This window comes from Antechinus flavipes, chromosome 1 (assembly GCF_016432865.1).
Source record: "Antechinus flavipes isolate AdamAnt ecotype Samford, QLD, Australia chromosome 1, AdamAnt_v2, whole genome shotgun sequence".
NCBI lineage: Eukaryota > Metazoa > Chordata > Mammalia > Dasyuromorphia > Dasyuridae > Antechinus > Antechinus flavipes.
Window position 1 is genome coordinate 294,806,197 of NC_067398.1, and position 25,340 is coordinate 294,831,536.

At 36.6% G+C, this 25,340-nt stretch overlaps 1 protein-coding gene across 2 annotated transcripts; it reads right to left on the reverse strand.

Annotated features, from left to right (window-relative positions):
• Positions 1-62: 62 nt before the first annotated feature.
• On the reverse strand, positions 63-24,029 carry NDE1 (nudE neurodevelopment protein 1). Of its 2 annotated transcripts, none has more exons than XM_051962727.1 (9): positions 23,922-24,028; positions 13,704-13,833; positions 12,557-12,710; positions 6,778-6,926; positions 6,405-6,541; positions 5,476-5,649; positions 4,629-4,720; positions 3,097-3,248; positions 63-2,148 (listed from the first exon to the last, which is right to left on the reverse strand). In XM_051962727.1, the coding sequence occupies exons 2-9, from the start codon at positions 13,787-13,789 to the stop codon at positions 2,055-2,057; spliced, it is 1,038 nt and encodes a 345-aa protein (XP_051818687.1). In that variant the 5' UTR covers positions 13,790-13,833; positions 23,922-24,028; the 3' UTR covers positions 63-2,054. The 2 variants fall into 2 exon arrangements, with proteins under 2 accessions (XP_051818687.1, XP_051818694.1); XM_051962734.1 differs by lacking the exon at positions 63-2,148 and adding an exon at positions 2,292-2,539 and having other exon boundaries at positions 23,922-24,029.
• Positions 24,030-25,340: the final 1,311 nt, after the last annotated feature.

The following is a 25,340-nucleotide window of genomic DNA, read 5'->3' on the forward strand; positions in this document are numbered from 1 at the left end:
TGAGAACAAGGACAAAGATTTCTTTAAGATTTCAGATAGCAAAAGACCAGCTTGCACATATGTATCATTAAGAACAACCTTTATTCTGTACACTGAGACTCAGATAAGGTAGGTGCAAGAGGAGTAAAAGACTGCTAATTTCCATTACAAGAAGTAACAAGTACTCATCAAAATTGACAGAACATTAGCACTACTTTATCACTACCTTCACCTGAAATAATGTTTCTAAAAAAACTACCTGTGTGGAAATAATTTATTTTCAAAGATAATTCAATTCATATCCATTTAATTGATTAAAAAAAAAACAACACAAGGCTTTAGACCACATGACAAAGTACAAATAAAAACATACCCCATATAATATTGCCTTAATATCATTTCACAATAGTTAATCCTTAATAAATTATAACCAAACCCTGACATATCAATAAACTCCACTGTCAACATCATTTGGCTGACTGCCCATTTATAACATTTTTTTGGTGAAAATTAACTACCTCCCTGTAAAAGTCATTTTACCCAGGACTTTTTTGCAGAACCAAATGGAAACATTAAACATTACATGGACTTGTTTATCATGACATTAAATAACTATTTTGGAATTATTGCTTGGTTTAAAACAAACTTGAAGCATCACCCTGACCAAAAAAAAAAAAAGGTTTTGTTTTTTTTTTTTTTAGAAAAATATAGCATTTTTTTCTGATACAGGTTAAGAATATTTCTTAGATTAATAAACATCAACAGTAGTGATATTTCCACTTAATAATTTCAGTAGCAATTAAAGCTATACTCCCAACTCAAAAGTTTTTGCTATCTTCCCAAAAAGTATCTCAGTGGAAAATTGTCAGCAAAAGCTTTTAATTCATCAAGATGAGAATATGTCCTTGAAGTTAGTGCAGTTCCCCACTCTAGTCTGAAGATACATAATAGCTGTTACAAACAAGCACTGATGAATCCCTGCAAGTAGCATGAATTCCTCTATGTATTAAGCAATCTTTAGGTCACAGTCTTTCCTCAAAAGAAAGGAAAGTTCCATTGTGGGCCCCTTTAAAGGAGGTCTCACATAATTCAAATCTACCTTTGAATGAAACCTGTTTTATACAGATTACCTTACAGAGGGCAACCTGCCTCAATTTGCCTAATCTGAAAATAAAATCAACATCTACAAATAGATTCAGATAGTCAATTGTTACAATTTACTTATAAAGTAATCAACTTTTTTTTTCCTGCAAGTTTTTTTCTTTTTTGCTGAGGCAATTGGGGATAAGTGACTTGCCCAGGGTCACACAGCTAGGAAGTGTTTTTAAGTGTCTGAGATCACATTTGAACCCAGGCCTTCCTGACTTCGGGGCTGGTGCTCTATCCACTGCACCATCTAACTACCCCTAAAGTAACCAACTTTTACTGACTTTTGTCAAAATGAAATTTAGCTTGAAACTGGATTAAAAGTCTTAAGATAAAATACCTAAATAACTTAGTAAAAGGTTAAAAGGCTCTGGCTAGATCACAAGGGGTAACCTTGTACCATTCCTTTTTAAAAGAAATATTCTACAGAAATACTACCTTTCATTCCTAGAAATAATTTAAACTATCCCTTAATAAGCATATACAGCACTAGTAATTTCATACTGGACAAAATGGATCACTATCCATTTTGTATTTTAAGTGTATTTTAAGTGATAAGGGTCTTTTGAAGAATAGAGGCAGGCCAGCAGGATGGGCAGGCACAAACATGGGGAATCAATGCCTAGTAAAACATCTCCCAGCTGCAAAGTCAGTTATGACATTTGAGTTGGCGAAGTATTTGGTAACAAGTTATAGCCACTTCCACAATAAACAGTAATAAACAAGTAACAGAAAATGTTCAGTCTGCCCACTGTAGATAGTGGCAACTAAACTAAATTTGGTAAGAAAACTGCTGCCTGCAGGCTAGTTCTCCAACTTACATACTTGGTCCACCACACATGGAGTTGATTACTATACCTGTTTGTTATTTTATTCAAACTAAAAGATGATAACAAAACTAGAATACCAGTCTTCAATGCCCATGATTCTCAAAGTAGCATCTTGACTACACCCTGTGGTGATGGCAGTGATGGTGATGGAATACTTGAAGGAAGTTTTCCAAATTCCAGTCGTTTTCCTAACCTTAAGACAGAATGAAAATTAAGCTATTAATACATTAGGTAGTAATTTGATTACATCAGGATATACAAAATAATAAGAATCAGAATCTGAATGTTACTAGTTGTGCATCAATTTCCTCCTCTATAGATGAGATTATACTTGCCTCTGATTAGTTTTTAGTGGATTAGGATTAATGAGATGTTCAATTTCCAAAAACTCTTTTTTTAAAATAGTGATTTCTAACAGTTCAGAAGAAATCCGTAATCACTCTCACATCAGTGACATGACCTGAAAAATTCCTGGTTAACTTTTGTCTGACAGAGAGTCACCTAGAAACTTGGCTCTTAGTTTGAAAAGATGATGGGCATACTTCTAAATAAATTCCAGGCATCCGGAAGATGCTTCTGATAACCTTTATTAAAAACAAAACAAAAACAGTACAACATAAACACACAAATAAAGTCGATTAGGACAACTAATTATTTCCAGGTCCAAGTGACTAACTCTGATAATCTTATCTGACCAGAATTTTAATGTCAATGTCCTGGAGGTTATGGAAAAAATAAAATATTCTTCCAAGAAACAGATTACTGAACAAATGATTTAGTTGACATGAGTTTGACTGCAGAATTCTCATAATGTTGCTACAAACCAAACCTTATGATATATTAAAATGAAATTAGCATTTCCTTAGCTATTTATCCCTACCAAATATTCAATAAAATTCTCAAGAGAGTATGCAATACTGCCAGGGTTCTCTCAATTTTTAAGAAAGGAGATAAAGGGAGAGGGAGAAAAGGAAAGCAGGGGAGAGGGAGAGAGGAACAAGTGTATATGTGTATGTAGGATTACTAGGAATACATATGACCATTGTTGGGCATTACCAAGGAAGCAGATCTTTTACTTTAAGGGAACCAATAGTTTTTTCTCTTATCTCTGCAAGAGGGAATCACAGCAACCAATACTAACCCCTTCTCTCCCAAAGGCACATTGGTGCTGCTCGGCCGTTTGTCACTGCCATCTCTGGTCTTGATGCCTCGCCCCGAGGATGCCACGCTTGCTCTGTTCGGGGACTGATCATATACAAAGTTTCGACAAGATGCAAGTTTGGACTCCAGTGCCTGAAAAGAAATGTTTACATCTTTGATTCAGAGGCAAGAACTATAATCAGATTAATTCCAGAAAACTGCTTTAAAAAAATTAAGTGGTTTCTACAATACGCTTTTGTTCAGTTCTAAGGAAACATGCTGCACAACTAAATTAGTAAAGGAACTCCTGAGGCTCTTGTTGAGGACTTTAAACACGAGCACAAGTGAAAAGACAGACTACATTTCAAACAAACACTAGCTTTGCCCCATGAAAACAGGTGTTGTAAAAAGCAAAGCAGCATCAAAACAGCCTTAGAACCTGGCATAGATATTAGGTTTTGAAAATTTAACTTTGTTCAACATAATGGAAAACAAGATAACTTTAATGAAATTTGGCTCTTTGAAGAAGAAAACTGAAAGCAACAACGAAAGGAATTAGTTCCAAAATTTTATGAAGTCATACATGTAGGTAGTGACTCGTATGGAAAATAGGGCAAGCTTTGTTCACATTCTGTAGCCAAGCATATATTTTTTTAAATTATGAAAAATGTTTATGTTAATCCCCAAATAGAAAAGCTTCCCTTGCAGTAAATACCAAACCTTTAAGTTTTCTGCCCTAGCTTTTTAATATTTTCTCTTTAAGAAACTAACTGCATGAGAAACAAAAAGAAATAAATATGGCCTCAAAATCTTTCTCAATATTCCAGGATTAAGTAAATCTCTAGACATTTTTAAAAATCAAATTGAGAAGAACAATTCAGGTACATATCCTTTAGTAAAACATACAGCTACTTTGGGGAAAGGATTGAATGTCTAGGTTTGAAATCAGAGTTCTAAATGAATTCTATTCTGGAATACACAGATTCACAGACAAGAGCTAGAAAGAATCAAAGACTTCAGAGATTTTTAAAAAATGAAAAGTTAGACAGATTAAAAGACTTGCCCTAAGGTTGCACAGGTAAGAATGTCAGGTAGGAACAATGTATTCAAGATGAAATTAAACCAGGCTCTGTCTGTTTGTTACTAATCTTTCCTCAAGACGTTCAGTTATTAAAGTTAAATAAAAATCTTACTTATTAAGCGCTCATTATGTGCCAGGTTCTGTGCTAAGTGTTAGAGATACAAGTAAAAACAAAGATAATCCCTGCCTTTGAGGACCTTATAATGAAATGGGGAAGACAATACTTTTCAATACTAAATGATTCAACCTTCCAAAAGAAATCAGATTCAATCAAATATAGACAATACATCAAAGTTTCACGTTATGCTACATAAAAAGTCAAAGCCAAGTATAAAATTCATACAACCTCCCTATCAGTAAACAAACAGATCTCAACTAGAATCTTACCATTCTGTTTGAATTTAACACCTGTAAGAAACCATACAAAACAACAAGAAGCCATCTCTTCTTACCCCAACTTTCCGAAGCAAGTCTCCCACGATGTTCAGTGCAGATATCCTGGCAGCTGGCGTGAGAGGAGTACCCCCGTAACTGTCCTCCAAGCCTTAGAATGTGCAGAAGGGGAAGACTCTCAGAATGACTATGCAACTCCAACATCCCAGACCAAGGGATGGCAGGGAAGCATCCTGCCAGATTCTTATTTGCGTTTTCCTTATGAATGGCTTCCAATTCTACAATATACTACAATAATATAACATTTTCTATAATCAGTCACAACTATGTCCTACCACTTTAGGGACTTTCTATGAATAACTCTTGTGGTCCTTAAATAATATGTGCAAATATTTCCATTTTCCCAAGAAATACATATTACCAAATTCTAGAACAATACAATATTTATATTATTAAAAAATACCTGTTAACATTAAATACTAAAAAACAATTATTTTATAATAATTTTTGTTAGTTATCCCTGCAGAATTCTAAGAATGTAGATAACACTGTAATTTATTGATATAAAAAATGATCCATGAGTCAAACTAAGTGGCTTAATTGGGGCCCAGTAATTTATCAATGGAACTAAATTAATGGAGTTAAATTCCACTTCACTAAATAAATGCTCACCCTATATTTAATCAAGATTAAACAAGCTTCGGCGGTGTTACTCAGAATACTACCATAATTTTTATTCAGTTTCTATTATCTGAGGTTGATAACTCAGACACCGGAATGATGCTATACACACATGCATAAATATACATATGCATATATAAAAATAAACTAAGGGATCAATCTTACTTCTCCCACACCCTTTGTTCTCTTCAAAAATGCTGACAACTTATCTCACCATCCCTTTACCTCTCTTGAATGATCCAGGTGTGTTTACACTGGATCCTCGATGTGCTACTGGTGTGGACGGCACAGACATAGTAGCCTGCACAGCAGTGTCAGTCCTCTCTGCTTCCAAAGAACTGGGCATAGGAGTCCTGGGTTTCTCTTGCTTCTGCTGCACTGCTAATTCCTGTCGCAAATCTTACAATGACCAAGATAAAAAAAAAAATCCTTTCAATCTAAATTGCCACCATATGTTTAATGTAAACATTGACTATAAAAAAGCAAATTGATGGGACAAATTCTTAGTAAATACTTTCTGGCAGATTGTTGGGACCTTGGATATCCTAGTCCCAACATCTGTAAAATTCAGGGACCGAACTACATGGTGCCTTGGCCCTCTGAAATCTGATTTTACCCCATGCAATAAATTGAAGGTGACAAGATTCTGGAATATTCCAATTCTTACTAGGCCATAGGAGTGTAGCTAGCAGTCAGGAGCTCCACAAATAGGACAACTCCACGCCTCCCACTTCCCCCCAACAATTGCTCCTAGTTAATATATACAATCACCTCAGAAGTAAAGGCAACATTAATGAAGCATTCCTCCTGAAACGGATACTAATGCTGGCACTGTGGTCAAGGTCATGGAGACAGAATCTAACATGAGAAAAGAATTTTAGCAAAGAATCCATATGACCATATGGGTCACAATCAGATTCCATGAAAGAATATCTCACTCTCATACAGACAACAGGGCATGGTGCCTAACCCAAAGCTGTAATATGCAGTCTAATGAGTCTGAGTCTGCCCCATAAGCATTCATTAACAGACAAAATTTCAACTTCCCAGCAAACGCGAGTGTCTGGTTAATGCCGTGAAATGGGCCAGGGAAGGGTCTGGGGAACTTGAGGACATCAGGGAAAATGACAAAATTACATAATTCTCCATCTAACCTCTGGCTTCATCCTTCAATCGTTGAACAGATTCTAGGAGATTCTCTTTCTCATCAAGTTCACTCTCCAGAAAGGCATTTCTTTCAATGGCCTGATTCAACCGCTGCTCAAAATCTTCCAAAGACATGATAGTAGCTCTATGTTGGGAGGAAAATTACACATAAGCTCACACCACATAATCCATGAGATCAAAAGATACTAGCAAAGTTGCCTAAAGAAACTGAGCTAATTAATTAATGAGAAACTAAGCAAATCTTTCTTTAAACTATTATTTCCATATCTTAAGTATTCTCATGTTAAAAAGAAATCATTTCACTTTTTCTACAAAAGAAAAAAAATTAAAATGTGAAATCAAACTGTTTATCCATCTTACCGTTTTGCTCTCTCCAAGTCATCATTTGCTTGTTCTAGCTCCCTGATATATTTCTGTAATTGATCTTTTATTGCTTTAGTCTGTGCAAGGTCATCTTCTAATGAAGAGATGTGTACATAGCCTTCAGAAAGTTGCACTTCAAACTTTTCCTGAGAAATGAAAACAAATCCACATGCATGATTTAACATTTCTGAAAAGGTACACTTGCTGTTTGGTTAAAAGTAGAAATCAATCCTGCAACTACTGCTGTTACTTATCCAAATAAAGTTATTTTAACCTCTCTCAGTCTATCAATAAGATAATTCTTATTTCATTAGGTACTTTAATATGTCTTAGTTTTATATATCATTAGCAAAAAACATTCTCAACATCTTTTCTAATTTCTTTGTTCTAGCATATTTCCTGAAGACATTTTCCTCTAAAATTTAAAAACTTTCTTCAAACTCTAAGATACTAAAAATTGGAAGGTCTTTTACTTTTTTGGTATGCTTTGGGGAAATCTTTGTAAAAATAAGACCCAGACCTGAGTCCTTTCCTTCAATGGTCTTTTTTGTCTCATGTGATCTAATGATAAGCTCAATTAAAATTAGAGATCCCTTTTCCCTTTTCAAAAATTCACAAGATATCTATCCAAACAAAATAAAAAAATCTCCCTCTTAATTTTTCTCCTTAAAATAATTTCCACATAATCATGGAAAATAATTTCCAATCATCCTAAAAATGAAAAAGTACCTATTTCTCATGTTCAAGGACAAAAATTCAATTTAATTTTAAAAATACAAACTTTTTTTCTTTATTTTGCTCTGTAAACAAAGCTGTTTCCAGAAACTAATATGACTCAGTCTCTAGGAGTGTTTTTTAAATGATGTAATGATGAACAGGCCAGAGAATTGTAGAGAAAGCCATTGTGAAAAAACATCTGAAGAACATGTATATTGTCCCACTCTGAGGAGAGGCACTTGACATCCTTAATGTTTTTGTTTCCTTTGGTGCTCAGTTTCCTAGCTACCAAGCAAAACACAGATTAAACAATCTCCACTTCAGTAAATTACCAAATCAGGAGGCACAGATTAATGTCACTCCCTAATGACAAAGCTACCCACAATGGAGTTCCCAAAAAAGCATATCTTTTTTTCTCATTTTATTTTATCATAAGATTCTCTAAAGTCTTTATTCATATAATTGGGAAGTAAGGAGTAATGCATGTAGTATGTTCCATCATAATCCTAGAGAGCTAAATCTTTCAGAATATGTACTTGAAGAACACAGGTTCTTAAGATGCTTCCCATTTATTTACAAATTTAAACCCTTTCTCTTTTGAAAGCATGGACAAGAAAGAATGCTGCTCAAAGATTGAGCTTTCATTTTACGCTAATTGTAATAAATTGTCAGCTGATGTAGCTATCAATGGATTCTCTGTTTCTTCCCTTACAGGGTTTATATTCAACTTGTGATGAATAAGTCAATTGTCAGGAAGTCAGTCTCAGTTGAATGTTTCTATGAGGTGATTTACAAATGAATATTTGTTAACAGTATTTTAAGTAAAGGGATTAAAAGTTTTGTAAAAGTCCCACCTATTTCTATTTCTCCCTCTATTTTCTACTATTCACACTCTTTAATGCTGACATATTTAGAATCAGTCCCAGTAACTGAATCTTTCTTGCTTTAAAGACTTAATTTTATTCAGTATCAGCAATTTGCCTCACATCTGCAACAACCATCTCTTCCTTCAGGTGCTTGTGACTTCCATACATTTACTACACCACTATAAGACTCATCCTCGCAAAATGAAACTTTTAGTCACATTACTACATATTTTAATCATATTACTCCCCTGCTTAACAGCCTAAAATAATAGCTCACTGTTAACTACCTTATCAGGTTCAAACTTCTCTCTGCTCTGATCTCAAAATTCCTTATAACCTGACAGCTAGGTATTAGAGATTTGCAAGATAGGTAGCTGCCTTGAAAACCAGTAAATTCAAACTAATGCAACAAGCATTTATTAAAAACACTTCTGGGGCAGCTAGGTGGTGCAGTGGATAGAGCACCAGCCCTAAAGTCAGGAAGACCTGAGTTCAAATCTGACCTCAGACACTTAACACTTCCTAGCTGTGTGACCCTGAGCAAGTCACTTAACCCTGATTGCCTCAGCAAAAAAACAAAAACAAAACAAAACAAAACAAAACAAAAAAACACTTTTTAAGTTCAAAGCACTGTGCTGGGTGCTAGGGATTTCTACAAAGACAAAGATTCCTACCTCCTACCCCCAAGAATTTCCTTCATCCTGAAGGAGAAAGCATGTAAACAGATTAGTACATATGTTAAAGTATGAGAAGAGAGAGGGCACAAAAAGTAGAGGGAAGGTTTCCCATTGGAGTTGACACATACATTGAATCTTAAATAAAGTTAAGAATTTTAATAAATAGAAGTTTGTTCTAGACTGGGAAAAGTTTGCTTAAAACACAGGGTAGACGAAGGGGAATAATGTGAAATAAAGCTGGAACTAAAAGGAGAAAAAGCATGAACACCAGCTACCATGGAAAGAGCACAGGAAATCAAGTCAGACAGGCCTGGGTTCAAGACCCAATCCTGTCCCTTATTTCCTATGGAACCTAGAATAGTCACTCCTTTCTCTCTAATTTTTCTCATCTATAAAACCGTAGGGCCTGATCTCTGCTTCATTTGTGTCTAGGAGAGCTCCATGACTTAAGTTACAAGATCTGAGGAGACTACAAGCTAAAGGAAGATGGAGTGGGCCTGAGAGGCTTCCTCCAAGGAAACACAGCCCAAAAAACAGAGCACCAGAGACCAAAGTATAGAGGAAATGTAAGAGGTAAAAAAATAAAATTGAGGGGTTTGAACTACATGACTTAAGGCCCCTTTCAGCTTTAAATCTGCAAACTAGGAGTTTGCATTTTTTTTCCCTGGGGTACAGAAAGCCACCAAACTTGCTTGAGAAGTGTAAAACAGTCAGATTTGTGCATTATGAAGATTTTTCAGCAGCTGTATGGAGGGTGGCTTGGAGCTGGGAACACAAAGTAGGAAGCCCAATTAGGAAGCACTGCACTAGTATGATAGATAATGTGAACTGTGTGAGTAGAGAGAAAAGAATGGAAGCAACAGAAGTAATAAACATAAAACTGTTAAGATTTGTCACCTAACTGGTATGCAGGGACAAAGGAGAGGGAGATTCAAGGATGATTCCATGGACACAAACCCTAGTTACTAGAATGACAGTGATCTGCTCAACAAAAATGATTAAGTCTGGAAGATAGGTGGATTTAGTATGGTAGACAATGAATGACAATCTCATTTTTTGGGTGCCTTCAACTGGAAATGTCCAATAGGCATTTAGAGAGGTAGGGAAGAAGTCACAAGGGACAAATTAGACAGATGCACAGCTTTGAGAGTTATCTATCTACTCAGAGCTCCATTTAATCCATAGAAACTGATGAGATCATCCAAAGGTGTAGAAAAAGAGAACAGACCTAAGGACATGATTAGGAACCAGTACTTGGATAATGACCCCAAGAAAGAATGAGAAGCAGCCAGCACAAAGGCAGGAGAAAACCAAGCAATCAGGGTCATGAAAGCAAGTGGGAAGACAGAATATATAGGAAAAGGAGGAAATAGTCAACATGGTCAAATGCTGCAGAGAAGCCAAGAAAGATGAAGACTAGATACAGCTGTTATAAGATGTGATGTCTTTGAAGAAAGCAGTTTCAGCCAAATGGCTCAAAGCCAGTCCACAATGGGTTGTGAATTATGTGAGAGGAGAAGTAGAAGTAAACAAGTATAAATGGCTTTTTTTGATATTTACTTATAAAAGGGAAGAGAGCTATGTTCAAAGCTTGAGAGAATACTAGGGTCAAATAAAGATTTTTAAAATAACAGCTAACAATAGCTAGCATTTATGTAGCACTTTCAGGTTTGTAAAGAACTTTACATAATTATATTACTTGATCTTTAATAATCCTATGAGATATGTGCTATTATTATCTATATTTTACACCACCTAGCTGAATCAGGTATTAAACTCCATGAGCAAGGAAGGAGAATGACACGGGAGTTGGTCATTAATTGAAACCAGGATCTAGAAAAGGTGATATAGATCCCAGCTACCTGAACTGTGGTTCATGTACTCATATGGAGTCTTGTAATTGAATGTGAGGGTTGTGAAATTAGGATGTATCATTAGGAAATGTTTGATTTGTACACCTGTTTTATGTATCTACATATCTGGGGTCACAAAAACTTTTTAGGAATCTCAAAAGAATGGCAGCAGTAGCAGCAGAAAGATGTGAAAGTGGGAGTAGGGAACAAAGGCACGCCTATTCCTCCCTCCTGACCCAGAGGGGAAGATACACCCATGACTGGAAAGGGTATCTAATTACAATATCTTTTGGGGGGAGCTAAGAGCTTGTTGAATTCAAGAAGATAGAAGGAATATAAGTGAAAGGGCTCCCAACTCAAATATAAGTGTGTTAATAGTAAAATGTAAGTTATGCCAACAGACACAATAGTGTCTAGAGAAAGGTAAATAACTGAAGAGGAAGAAATAAAGAATGAGAAAATAAGCAGAATAAAAGTAATTTTGGAAGGCAGTAGAACACTGAATTAGGAGAGTGTGTTAGCCATAGGGCAGGAATGTTCTAAGAAACAGTGTTCAATGTTACTTTTTATAAACATACAGCTTTTTCAAGCTAAAAATTTTGCTCTCCATAACATGTATTTATTTTGTGAAAAATTAAATTGCATGTGCAGTGACAGTTCAAAAGCTCAGATGAAAATAACTGATAGGGAGAAAATTTTCAGATAGTAAGGGATTTAGCTGCCTAGGATACAAAGTTCCCAAGCCCTTCCTAAACTTATCCCATCATTCATCCTATTTCAGGAAGATCAGAATCTTTATGTCCACAACTCCCACCAAGCATTTTTCTCGGGGTGCCTTTGCCCATTTAAAATGCTCCCCTACCTTCACTACTTGCAAAACACTTTTGTTCTATTTTTCTTTCTTTCTTTCTTTTTTAATATTTTAAATTTATGCTTCTTTTTATTTGTCCTGTCCAACAGGACCTTGCCTTATAACAAAGGAGAGTTAAGAAAAGCAAACCAACAGTAATTGAAAGCAATCCCAATAGACTTTGGACAGAAAATGCCATCTGCAGCCAGAAAAAACTACAGAGATTAAACTGATTAAATAAACACATGTTATATTCATCACTTCTCTTTTTTTTCTCTCTCTCTTCCATGTTTTTTCCCTTTTCTATGATTTTTCTCTCCCAATATGATTCATAAAGCAATGTGTATTAAAAATAAAAAGGGAGGAAGGAAAGGAGGAAAGGAAGAGAAGAAGGAAGGAGGGAGGAAGAGAGGGAAGGAAGAAGGGAGAGAGGGAGGGAGGCAGGAAAGGAGGAGAGAGGAAAGAAGAGAGGAAGGGGAGGTAGAGAGGGTGGGAGGGAGGAAGGGAGGAAAGGAGAAAGGAAAGAAGGGAGGAAAGGAGGAAAAGAGAAAAGGAGGAAAGGAGGAAAGGAGGAAAGGAAGAAAGGAAGAAAGGAGGAAAGGAGAAAAGGAGGAAAGGAGGAAAGGAGGAAAGGAGGAAAGGAGAAAAGGAAGACGGGAAGAAGAGAGGAAAAACAACCCACTAACCATAACTGTCAACTTGGGATTCCAGCCTACTCCCCACCTCTGCTTTGGACAGAAAGGACTACTTCACCAACAGTTCTCTGAAAGCATAATTGGTCCCCAAATGGATCTGTGATCAGACCTTTCTTACCTTAATTGTTTCAAGTTCCATGCGGAGGCGATTATTTTCTGACAAAAGATCTCGATTTCTGGTTTCAATTTGTTGCAACTGAGTCTCCAGCTCAGCTTCATATTCTCGGCTTCCCTCTTGGAATTCACGCAGTTCCTCTTGTGTATTTTCTGCCCTAAAAAACAATCCCCAATTACCAACTTATCTGTGGAGGTGCAGAACTTTGTGGCATAATCTAGAACCATTCATCTTTTAATCTTCCTTTTCTTTAACTTCTTATCCCCAATACTTGAAGGCTGAAGGATGACAAAATACCAAATCTAAAACGTCTTTTAAGTGAATAGAAGTAATAATCCATGGCATAAAATTTCTCTTAGGGGTTCCCAGGATTAGAATCACATCGGAGGTGAAATCTGAACCAAATCACACCTCCTGTGACTTGAGAACCAGTATCTGTCCAACCATTAGGCTACTTTGGATTTATATGAAATAATGAGAACCATTAAAAAACAACAACAACCAAAAAGCAAAGGTGAGGACTACCACAGAAAGTGTAAAGTCCTAAATATCCCTTTTTCAAAAAGATTTGGTTTTCAGAAGACATAAGAGTTGACATTGGTATGCAACTTTTTGTGATTTACAAAACCCTTTGCTATTAGTTGATCATCGAAATAGTCATGTGAGGTAGGGAATAGAGCTATTATTCCTAATTTCTTGATCAGGAAACTGAGGCAAGAGACCCTAAGAACTTGGGTTATAGCAAGGTTACGGAACTGCTCAATGACACAGCTCCAAATTTAGGGCTCTTTCCCCTATACTTATATACACTTAAAACATGATATTAAGGAAAGATAATTTTCTCTATTTTCAGAACTAATGGGATGTTGAATGTAGTAGGCAGTCCAAGAATCACAGAATGGCAGATGTAGAGCTAGAAGAAACCTCAGAGACCCAAGTCCAATCTCATTCATTTTACAAATGAGGACACTGAGGACCTGATAAAAATCAGACGATTTGCCCAGGGTCAGAGACCTAATACTTCTATGAGGCAGGATTTCAATACAAGTCTTCCTGACTTCTAGTCCAGTACTCTAACTACCATTCCAGTGTCTATGAGAAATTAGAATGGTGAATAACATAGGCTTAATGAGGAAGCTGAATAACTTACCGTTGCTTATATTGTATAGCTAAGTCTTTCCAGTAGCTAATTTCTTCCTTCTCAGAGCTGAAAGTCTTCCTACCCAAGTCCTCCATGGTAAGGATATGAAGAAAAATCTATTACTTTCGAGGCATACTATCTATTAAAAAAAAGATTTGAACAACATTACACACACAACACAATTTGAAGTCCAAAAGTCTTAACAAAATACTGCCAGGGAAATAATGCTCAAAGTAAAAAAAATAAAATCCAACAACCATCAGGATATTCAGGGCACATAAAATATTAACATATTCAATATAGGGGGCTAAGGCCATTTACTTCTACTAATGATCAGCAAATTAGATTTTGTTAAGATAATACTTTCTGTTGGCATTTCTCTACTCAATGCAATCATTTGTTTCTTATCTTCATCTTAGACTTTATCTACTCACATGTGACCATATTTGGTGAAAGTTAAAAAAAATGTTTTTTAAAATACTAATACTGATTTTAAACCACTAAACCCTTCCAGTTTAGTGCTGGACAGCAGCAGGGCTGCTGGCTGGGCAGGACAAGGCAGATTAAAGTCTTCTGTGTTAGCTTTTACTAATTCCAGTTCACACTAAGGGTGGCAAAAGTAAGCAATTATCAACGAATGAATAGACAAATTTATTCTAAGTTTCTACTTTGTAATAATCCCTTACTCTCCAAGAGTTTATACTCTAATGAGAGAGATATGTATATATATATATATATATATATATATATATATATAAATAAAATATATACAGCATAAAATATAAAGTAAATCAATACAAATATATACAAAGGAGTTAAATACAATATATTTTGGAAAGATACTAGCAATTGGAATCAGGAAAAGTTTTATGCAAAAGATTGTGCTGAGCAGCTTTGTAAAGGAAGACAGTATCTCCAAGGTAGAAGTGCTACATTTCAGGCATGTGGGATGGTTATGGCAAGGAGATAGAGAGTTGTATGTGAGCAATAAAGAGAAGAATATTTTGGCTAAATAGAAGAATTTAGGAGGGGGAATGAGGTCAAAGCCAGGATATTTTATCCTAGACTGTGAACTTGTTTTTTAAATATTCTGAGAACTGCATTTCAATATAACTGGTTTCTTTGTAATCATTTGTGTTTTTTTTTTCCTTTTCTTTTTTTAATGCATTTAAAAATATCCTTCTGACCAGGAATCCACAAACTGCCAAAGGGTACAAGAATTGAGAAGACAGTCAGATTTGTGCTTATGGAAAATTACTTTGGCAGCAGGGTACAAAATAGCCCCAAGTGGTGAGAGATGAAGTAGAAAACCCAATTCATAGGCTGTTAGAATAATCTAGGCAAAAAAGGGCCTCAATGAAAGTGGCAGCTGTATAATGGAGAGAAGCAGCAGAAACAGCAAGATTTGTACCTGGATATTTGGAGTAAGAGACAGTGAGGAATACAAAGTAATACTAAGGTTAGAAACCTGAGACAGTGGAAGAATGGGAAGTACCTTCACTAGAAATTGGAGATTGAAAGAAAGGGAGGATTGAAAAGGAAAGACAGTGAATTCAATTCTGAACACATGGAGTTCAGAATATCTGGGGGGGGGGGGGGGGGGGGAGGAAAGGGAGAAAAGCAGCTAGATGGAGCATCAGTCCTGAAGTCAGGAGGACCTGAATTCAAATACGACCTCAGACACTTAAGACTTCCCAGCTGTGTGACTCCTGGGCAAATCAATCCCAATTGCCTCAGGGGGAAAAAAAAATCTCCTGGGCATTAAATTTGAACTGCTGAATAATCAAATGGTGATGATAAGGACTGAAGCTCTAGAGAAAGACTGGGACTGGATGAATAGGGCTGTGACTTATTCTCTTAGATATACTCTCTAAGAAGGCCCACATACCCAGAGTTATGGGGTGTAATACAGACAAATGAGTAAGCAAAAGAGACTAAGGAGTAGTCATATAAGTTGAAGAAGAAGCAGGAGAGAAAAGTATCATGAAGTCATAGAAAGTTCAGTACTCAGGGAAGAGATCATGGTCACCAATGTCAAGGATGGGGGAGGAAAAAAAAAAAAGCAAAGGCTTCCTGTCCTGGAAGAGGGGAAAAAAAGAGGGAGAAAAATTTTGAATGGAAAACTTATAAAAATGAATGCTGAATCTAGAATTATGCCCCCAAAGTTATTAAACTGTGCATACCCTTTGATCCAGCAGTGCTACTACTGGACTTATACCCCAAAAAGATACTAAAGAAGGGAAAGGGACTTATATGTGTCAAAATGTTTGTGGCAGCCCTTTTTCTAGTGGCTAGAAACCGGAAAATGAATGGATGCCCATCAATGGAGAATGGTTGGGTAAATTGTGGTATATGAATGTTATGGTATATTATCGTTCTGTAAGAAATGACCAGCAGGATGAATACAAAGAGGCTTGGAGAGACTTACATGAACTGAAGCTGAGTGAAATGAGCAGAATCAGGAGATCATTATATACTTCAATAATGATACTATATGAGGATGTATTCTGATGGAAGTGGATATCTTCAACAAAGAGAAGATCTAACTCAGTTTCAATTGATCAATGACGGACAGAAGCAGCTACACCCAAAGAAAGAACACTGGGAAATGAATGTAAACTGTTTGCATCTTTGTTTTTCTTCCCGGGTTATTTTTACCTTCTGAATCCAATTCTTCCTGTGCAACAAGAGAACTGTTCGGTTCTGCACACATATATTGTATCTAGGATATACTGTAACCTATTTAACATGTATAGGACTGCTTGCCACCTAGGGGAGGGGATGGAGGGAGGGAGGGGAAAAGTCGGAACAGAAGTGAGTGCAAGGGATAATATTGTAAAAAATTACCCAGGCATGGGTTCTGTCAATAAAAAGTTATAATTATTTTTAAAAAATGAATGCTGAAAACTATTTTTATATGTAATTGGAAAAAATACTAAAAGTGGGGGAAAAAAGCAAATTTATTAGACTAAAAAAAATCTGACTATTTAGAAACCCTTGGTAATTCTAAAGAGAAAAAAAATAATCTTTTTGTTGATTAAAATATTCTCAATGCTTAAACTAGTTTTTTTTTTTTTTAATTGGAGGGGAGGGGCAGAGAGTTATTATAGGAATAAATCCTCAAATATGTTTATCAGGCCTATCTCCTCTTCCCTGTACACACCATCAGTTCTATTCTTAGGCCATCAGTTACACTGGATCTAGTTAATCAGATCTATAGGGGACCAGATCACTACCTATTAGGCACTAAACAAACATTATGGTGCCCAAAAGAGGGCTCAATAATTTCATTAATGGAGGAAACTTCCTGTAATACTGTAAATGGTATGATATCATTTCTACAACTTAGTAGAAGTTAGTAGAACTTCTTAGTAGAAGAAAACCTACACGCATTGCTCATTTAAAATATTACATAATCCAAAATACTGATAGAAACAAAGGAAGTACTGAACAACTGGGGAATATTCTTTGTTAGGAATTGGAAGGGAACCCAGAGGCTAAATTGTACAATCCATATACAGCCAAGAAAAAAAAACCTACAAATATAACTAAAAAACAAAAAATCCCTCCTATACAATACCTGAAAAGATGGTACTTAAAGATCTTTGATGAGGGAGCATCTACTACATCCTCAAGCAAAAGAGTAAAATTCTTCTGTCAAGCTAAATCTGCCACTGTCACTTCTACTCACTGAACTTACTTCTGTCTTCTAAGGTCAAGCAGAAGTTTAATCTCTTTTTCTGTGTTAGCCTGTTAAATATTTGAAGACAGTTATCATATCTCCCAAGTCCTAACTTCTCCAGGCTAACAATCGCTGGTTGCTTCAATGGAGCTAATACATGGCATGAACTTGAGGCCTTTCACAATCTTCATTACCCTCTTCCAGAAGCTCGAAAGCTTACCAATGGTTTCTGTAAAATTTAGCCAAAACTAAAATGGAACTGTCATTTTCCTGATCCTGAATACTAGATTTTTTGATTGCCAAATCATACTGACTCATATTAAGCTTCAGTCTATAGAATTTCCAGATCTAATTTTTGGATACCTGTTAATTTTTAACTTTAACAGGTCAGGCCCAACATTGTAGCCTGTTTAACATCTTTTTTGGATTGTGATTGTCATTTAGCAAGTTGTGGCACTTGCATATTTGATAAACATGCCTTTTATAGCTTTTATTCAAGTCACCAATAAATATGTTAAACAGAATCCTGAAGCATTCTACTAAAAATGTCCTTCCAAATTCAAATGGAATCCTAAGAATGTAGAACAGGAAAGGCCTTGAACTGTCATTAACCTTCTCCCTAAGGTCCAGAGCAATTAAAGTGACTGGTCCCAGTGGACTGGTAATGAATGACATATAGCACAGTTGATATTCAAGCACAGGTCTTCAGATACCAAAGCCACCGCTTTAAAATTGAACTATTAATCAATGCATTTTGGGCTCAGTCCCTGAAACTATTCCAAATCCATCTAGACACTCTTTCTTTCCCCTAGATATACTTCATCAAATACAAGCAAATGATATTTCTACATCATTCAACTGATCTACTCACCTAATAACCCTGCAAAAAAGGAAATGGAAGCTCATCTGGTATGACCTGTTCTTGACGAATCTATGCAATCTCTCTGTGATCACAGCTTCTTCTTCTGCATGTTCTATCATCATTCTCTAAATACATTCTGGAATTTCACCAGGAATCAAAGACAAGCTCATTAGTGTAGAGCTTCAAGAAAGGTTACTTTCTTTTTTTTTTTTTTTTTTTTTTTTTAAAAGGGGAGATATTTTCCCTTTCCCATTCTCCATGATGCTTTGAAGATCACTACTGATCGCTTAACAATCATGTCAGTACGCTAGAGTGTACTTCTTCTGGACCTAATCTAACTGGGGATAGCTATCTTCCTACTTATCTTTAGTTTTAACATCCTTTTATATTTGTTCTATCCTTTCCAGTCCAAAGATCAATTTTTCATAGCAAAGAGGACAAACTTTAAAATAAAACAATTATCAATATTATCTAGTAGCAGACAAAAAGTAGAATAAATCATAAAACAGATTCCAGTATTTGATAAGATATTAAACACTGACAAAGGTGAGAAAACTGGATACAAATATGGTGAAATAAAAAACTTAGATTCTTAGATACTATGCCTCAGCAATGTTATCAAAACAATGAGTTAAATATACATTAGATTAACCACAAAAATTTGTCTTGATTGTAGAAGAGGGATAACTTATTTCTTGATCAAATGAAATAAATTAATAGAGACAAGGTAGATTTATTTGATTAATTAAAAAATTTAATTAAGTATGATGAAAATTATAGGCAAGTTAAGTAATTTAAAACATTAATTTTTCCCAATTTTGGCAGTAAATAGATAAAATCCTGGCAATCTATAATATATTTACATAGATGTATATTTATAATAAACTGATATAACACCTAATCTCCAATGAATCACATGTTCAAAGCTTATGAATAGACAATAAAAAGAGAAACATAATTCATAAAGAATTAACAGAAAAAACGTTCAAACTCAGTAATAATAATCATCTTCAAAAATAATTTTTAAAATGCAAAGTAGATCAACTCTAGGCTTATTAATATCCTACATTAATCAAAATGTCTCAGGAAAAAAAAAAAGAGAAAACATGCTTAGAGGTTATGAGTAAGTAAGTAGCCTTACAACTCTTAAGTGAGTGGTATGGAAAACTAATGCAATCTTTTTAAAGAGCAACCAAGCATATAACAAAAATTACAAACTTCTGACCACATACTCCTAATACTAGGGATACATTCCAAGAATTTCATTATTAAAAGCAGAAAGAGCTATCTGGGAAAAGATTATTTGTAAGCTGACTAAAATAAGCTTAGATATACCTGAATAGAATGAACTACTACTCTACACTGCCATTAAAATTACAATTATAAAGAATACAAAGAAATACATCAAAGATATTAGCCACAATACAACTCAAAGAAAAAACTAGAAACATATGCACTAACTTGTATATGCATATATGTGTCTAGACAATCAAAAATAATTAAAAGCTACACAGTGTTAACTGAAAAGTGGTTTGTGGTAAAGTATGTATTATTCTCATGAGTCATTTGAATAGGTTCGTAGTTACGAATAAAAAAAATTTTAACAGTAAAATGATTATGTGAGAAAGAACTAAATAGAATAAAATAAATGGAAAAAGTCCCCATTTGGGCCTAACACACGTCTGTAAATAAACATGAACTTTAGTAGAGAGATAAGAAAAGGCTAGGAGATAAAGGCCATGAGGCACATAAAAATATACCATTATGATAAAATGAGTTTTAGAAAAGGGTTTCCTTGTTAGAGGATGTCTGTCACCTGTCTCAACAAGTATATCTTAATTTTAAAGTAAAACCCTTCTCTCTAGTGTATCATAACTTTATAGATTAGAAAAAGGATGAAATCAAGGATGTTTCTGAGACAAAAATCCTATTATGGAATAAAGTTCTTATGACAGCCATATGTACATAAAATAGAGTCTAGACTTTGGGACTTGGTAAGTAGAATTATGGGCCTTCATAACAAAACACAGTATCTTGCATATAGTATACTTAAATGTTTTAGTTTAGTTACTATCAATCAACAGAACTATTCAAACCTGAATTTTAAAAATGAATATAGTTAAGAGTAAAACACAAATCAAGTATTTTCATCTTAAAAACAAACCTTTGGAAAAACCTCATAGAGCTTTCTGAGAAAGACAAGAGGCAAACAATTAAATTCTCCTAATAATTATCTTAATAACTTTAAGATTCCATATGAAAACAGCATAGAATATTGTGACATCTAAATTTTTCTGTTCCCTAAAGCAAACAAGTTCAAAAAAGTTCAAAGACTTGTTCCTCGGGCATGTATTATTTATCCCTTATACAACATTATCTGGGTGACATAAAGCAAAAAAAAAAATTTTTTTCCTCACATTCACACAATTAAAAGTGAGACTATTATTCAGAGAGTTGTTTTCCACAAATAAAAATATAACATTGCCTCAGATTCCAAGGGGACTCCAACTCAACTACCTTTAGTACCTCCAAGTACTTCCAGTACTAGAATGGCTGAAAACATCTCTGTTTCAAGCAACCAGAATTTTATTATTTTGAGTCATTTTCTTTGGATGATAGGATCAGAGACTTAGATCTGAAAGGGACTTGCATGTGACCCTGCATTTAAGGCTAGAAGGGATCTAGAAAACAGGTAAATTCACTCACTCTGTGGCTGGGGCCCAGAATAGTGAAGTGTTTTACTTGAGGTTACAGTCTTCAGACTTCTCTTCTTTCCAACTAAATGACGCTATTAATTATGTCATTTCTCAGAACACATGTCTGAACAATTCTAGATAGTTACAGAGAGAAAAAGTACCATATACAAAACTCATTACATATTTGCCACAACACACAAAGAGCAATAAAACTGCAACTAATTCCACCAAAGGATTTAATGTCAAAATGAGCAATCATGTATTCTTCATACAAAAATCAGTTTTTGCATACAAAAAGATTTTTGCTTATTATATACAGGTAGACCTCTCAAAAAATTTCGCTTAAAAATAAATTCTGGGTACATCTTTGATTTCAAAATAACGTTAAAAACAAGTTTTAAACAAACTTTCAAGTATCCTGTAAGCACAGAAAGTCAGCACAGCTGTTCTCCAATAATATAAAATGTTGTAAGCTACAGAAATTGATGTCACCCTTTCCTCTATATTCTCTCTCCCTGAGCCAAAACTCACAGCTTCTGATTAAAACAAACATAGAGAGGCAAAGAATAAATGGCAAAGAAGTTACAAAGTGTCACACTCCCATAATTTTAAAATGTATGATGATTTGCAGACATGAAATCACTAGGTCAGAGCAAGCTGGCCTCACTTCAGTTTTGATTTCATGTATATGTTCTTTAAACATAAATACAAACAAGATCTATCATATGCAGATAGACCCATCCGGAAGAATGTACTGGGTTAAAGAAATTTATTTCTACCTAATGTTAAAATGCAAAAGGTAAATCCTGATGAGGAAAACAAGTAGTAAAGGACTTAAAGATTAACTTTCAAATAAGAGTCTTTCCATTAGAGGCAGCTAGGTGGAGCAGTGGAAACAGCACTGGCTTTGAGACCGGAAGACCTGTTGATCAAACATAATCATAGAAACTTACAAGCTGGGTGACCCTGGGCAAATCACTTAACCTCTTTGTCCCAGATTTTTTCAACAGTAAAATGGGTATCATAATAGCACCCCCCCCACCCCCAGGATTAGTGTGCGGATCAAATGAGAAGATTTTTAGAAGGAGCTTAGAACAATAAAAAGCTCAACGGACAGAGTAGTCAGCCAGGAGTAAGGTAGCCGCGTTCAAATACTGACCTAGCTGCCTCTAATGGAAAGACTCTTATTTGAAAATTAATCTTTAAGGAGTAATTCTTTGGTGATTTGGTACTCTAAAACTCTGACATATTATCAGAGAAAATCCATATTAAAGGAATGGCTTTTTGCTAGAGTGCAGTTTTCAATTGTCCATTTGCAGTCCAAAATATGCATGCACGTATGTCTGAGACAGGGAGAAAATTAACTTTCAACAAGGTTATGGATCCAACAGCATATCATTGAATACCTATCATTGATAAATGTCATCCACTTTGTTTTATCAATGCAGATGAATGTGTAGATATGAAATTTGTAGCAACTTATAGTATTCTGAGGCTAAATGCAATTAATGAACTTAAGAACAAGACTTATGATAGGCCTAAGTAGGCTGTAAACATATTAGCTATGATGACATCCTCTCAAGAAGGAAAAATAGTTATGACTAGAGAAGAAGGTGGGCTCATCGTATATTAAGAATGAGAAACTTGAACAGTTTGAGTGCTAGAATGGCAACCCTGGATAATAAAAGAATCTGAGGGAGATATCTAGCACATTGATTGGATGCTTTATAAAAGATTTATGAAAAGCCATGGGCAAGAAAATGAAAATAAAGAGAATTTTCATTTGCATAAATAAGGATAGATGGGAGACAGGATCCACACCATGGAAATCTCATTCATCAAGGAACCAAAATATAACAAGTAGGGGTCATATTGAAACACAGGAATTCTTGAAAGCATCTTTCCCACACGTTAAAATTCACTAAATCAGCTACAAGTGCAAATGACATAAGCTCCAATCCAGCAACAAATCACAAAAGGAATAACAGGCTCAAGATAAAGACAGCCCCAACTCTGTGTAAAACATGACAAAACAACTAAGAAAACTCAAAATCTTCAGGTGGCATCTATTACTTAATCTCATTCAGATCTCGGAAGATGAGGAGGGGGGTCGAGAATACTGCATCTTTATTTCATTAAAAGTGGTTTCCTTTGTCATTACATTTTATTTTGAAATTTAAAACATTCTGAAAAAGAGTTTACAGTCCTCAGAGAATATCAAAGGGGTCCGAGGTAAACACAAAAAAGGTTAAGAGGTCTGGTTGCTCCCCAGACCAATAATCAGTCTCCCAAAAAGGAGGATATGAAACTGAAGGGTTTCCCATGACTCCCGGAAAAGTCACTGAAACTCAAGCCGTGGATGAGAATTTTTTTTTTTTTCCCATGTATCCAGCAGCACCCAAAAATGCAGTCTGGGGAAATCTGAAACTGCCTGCAGCAGAAACCAGAGGAAGGGAAGGGAATAGGGGATGCGGGGCTGGAAGGGGGGAAAGGGAAAGAGGGATGGAGCTAGAAGGGAAGGTGATAGGAGGGGCTAATTCGTGCTTCCCATAAATTAATGCGTTCCAAAAGGGGTAAAGGGAGAACGGGGGATCATTTTCCCAAAGAACCCAGGAGAGAAGATTTGATGAAGAGTTGGAACGGGGTGGGAGAAAGGGAAACGGAGTGGGGTGGCGGTGAACAAGTAGTTTGAAAAGAGAGGCGGAAGTGCTTAGTACGAAGAACAGAACCCCAAGTCTTGGAGAAAGGGCTGCGACTTAAGAGGGGAGGAAAGGGAAGTAGCACCAACTTCAGTCGGCGGGCACCGGGAAGGCAACCTAGCAGAGGCCGAGGGTGGGGGCCGGAGGTCCACGGCTGTTCCCGGGGCCGCTCGGTCAACTCTCACGGGTCCTTCCTTAGCCCCGACCGAGCCCCCTTCACACATACACCCCCGCCCCAGAGTCAGAGCCGGGATCCTTCCCACGCCCGCCACCAACCGCTGGACTTACCGGGGCTCGGAGCGGCCGAGGAATCGGCAGGAGCGGCGGGAGGGGCGGGAGCGGCGCGGCTCTGCCCGGCCGGGCCCCCGCCTCTCCGCCCCGGGGCAGTACCTCCTATTGGCGGCCTCGCCCCGGAATCGCGACTTCCTCCGCCAATCAGCGCAGCTCAGCGCCATTTGGAAACTTTTTATCTCCCTTCTTCCCCCTCCTTTTCCCGCCCCTCCCTTCCCCTACAGTCCCGGGAACGCGAGACAAGCGTAGAGCGCCTGGGGAGTGGGAGTGGGAGTGGGAGTGGGAGTGGGAGTGGGAGTGGGAGTGGGAGTGGGAGTGGGAGTGGGAGTGGGAGTGGGAGTGGGAGTGGGAGTGGGAGTGGGAGTGGGGGGCGCCGCGTCAGAGCAATGGAATGTGGTTAGCTCGGTCTGGTCTCGACGGGCTTGCTCTGCCTGCGGTTGCAGTTTCACTGTGCATCCTTGTACCCCTGGACAAGACTGGACAGAAGGTTTTACTATTAACTCGTGTCCAGGATGCCCAAGGTCCAGTGCATGGACCTGTCCCATGCGCTGTCCTTCTCTCCTGCAACTCCTATGAACTTCAGATGCCCACTTTGTGGGGCTTCAGTTTCAGGCACCAACCTCTAGCCCCGAATCAGGGCTAAGGTTCCCAACAAGTAACATTAATTCTAGCTTTATTCATTAGTGGCGCAGTAGATAGACGGATTCTGGAATACTGTAGTTCAAATCCTACCCCCGAATTACTATTACGGGGTTATTGGGCAAGTTATTTAATCCTGTTTGCCTCAGTTTCCCCATCTATAAAATGAGGTGTGGAGGACCTCCACTCCACTCCAGAATCTCTGTCAAGAAAAACCTTTATGGGGTTCAAAAATGGGACAGACTGAAAGGATACCACAACCACTATTCTCTCTGCCCTCGATTTTGCACTTAAGGCCAACAAATCTGCTTCCTCACCTCCATCCACTCCTCCCCTTTGGGCAAATCATCAACATCCCTTCTCTGCACACCAGGCTGTTTGCTTTTCTCTTACTGTACTAGTCCCTCGAAATTGCAACATAGTGAAAGTACTACTTAAGACTGGGAAACAAGAGATCTGGGTTTCTAAATCAAGCTATCCCATTAATTAGATTCGAAACATTAGATGAATCTTATTTTTCTGGACCGTGCATTCCTTGAAGAGAAAATAGAAGGCCCTCATTTTTGACCTGAACCTCATCTGTTTGGGGATTCCCTATGCGGAATCTCTCAGACTATTTGCTAGATTAGTCTCAGAGAACTGTCTGGGAAGTTGAGAAGTTAAGGGACTTATCCTAAGTCATGGAGAATCTATCAAAGGCAGGATTTGAACTCTTACGTTTTTATTTTATTTTATTTTTTATTATAGCTTTTTTACATACAAAACATATGCATGGGT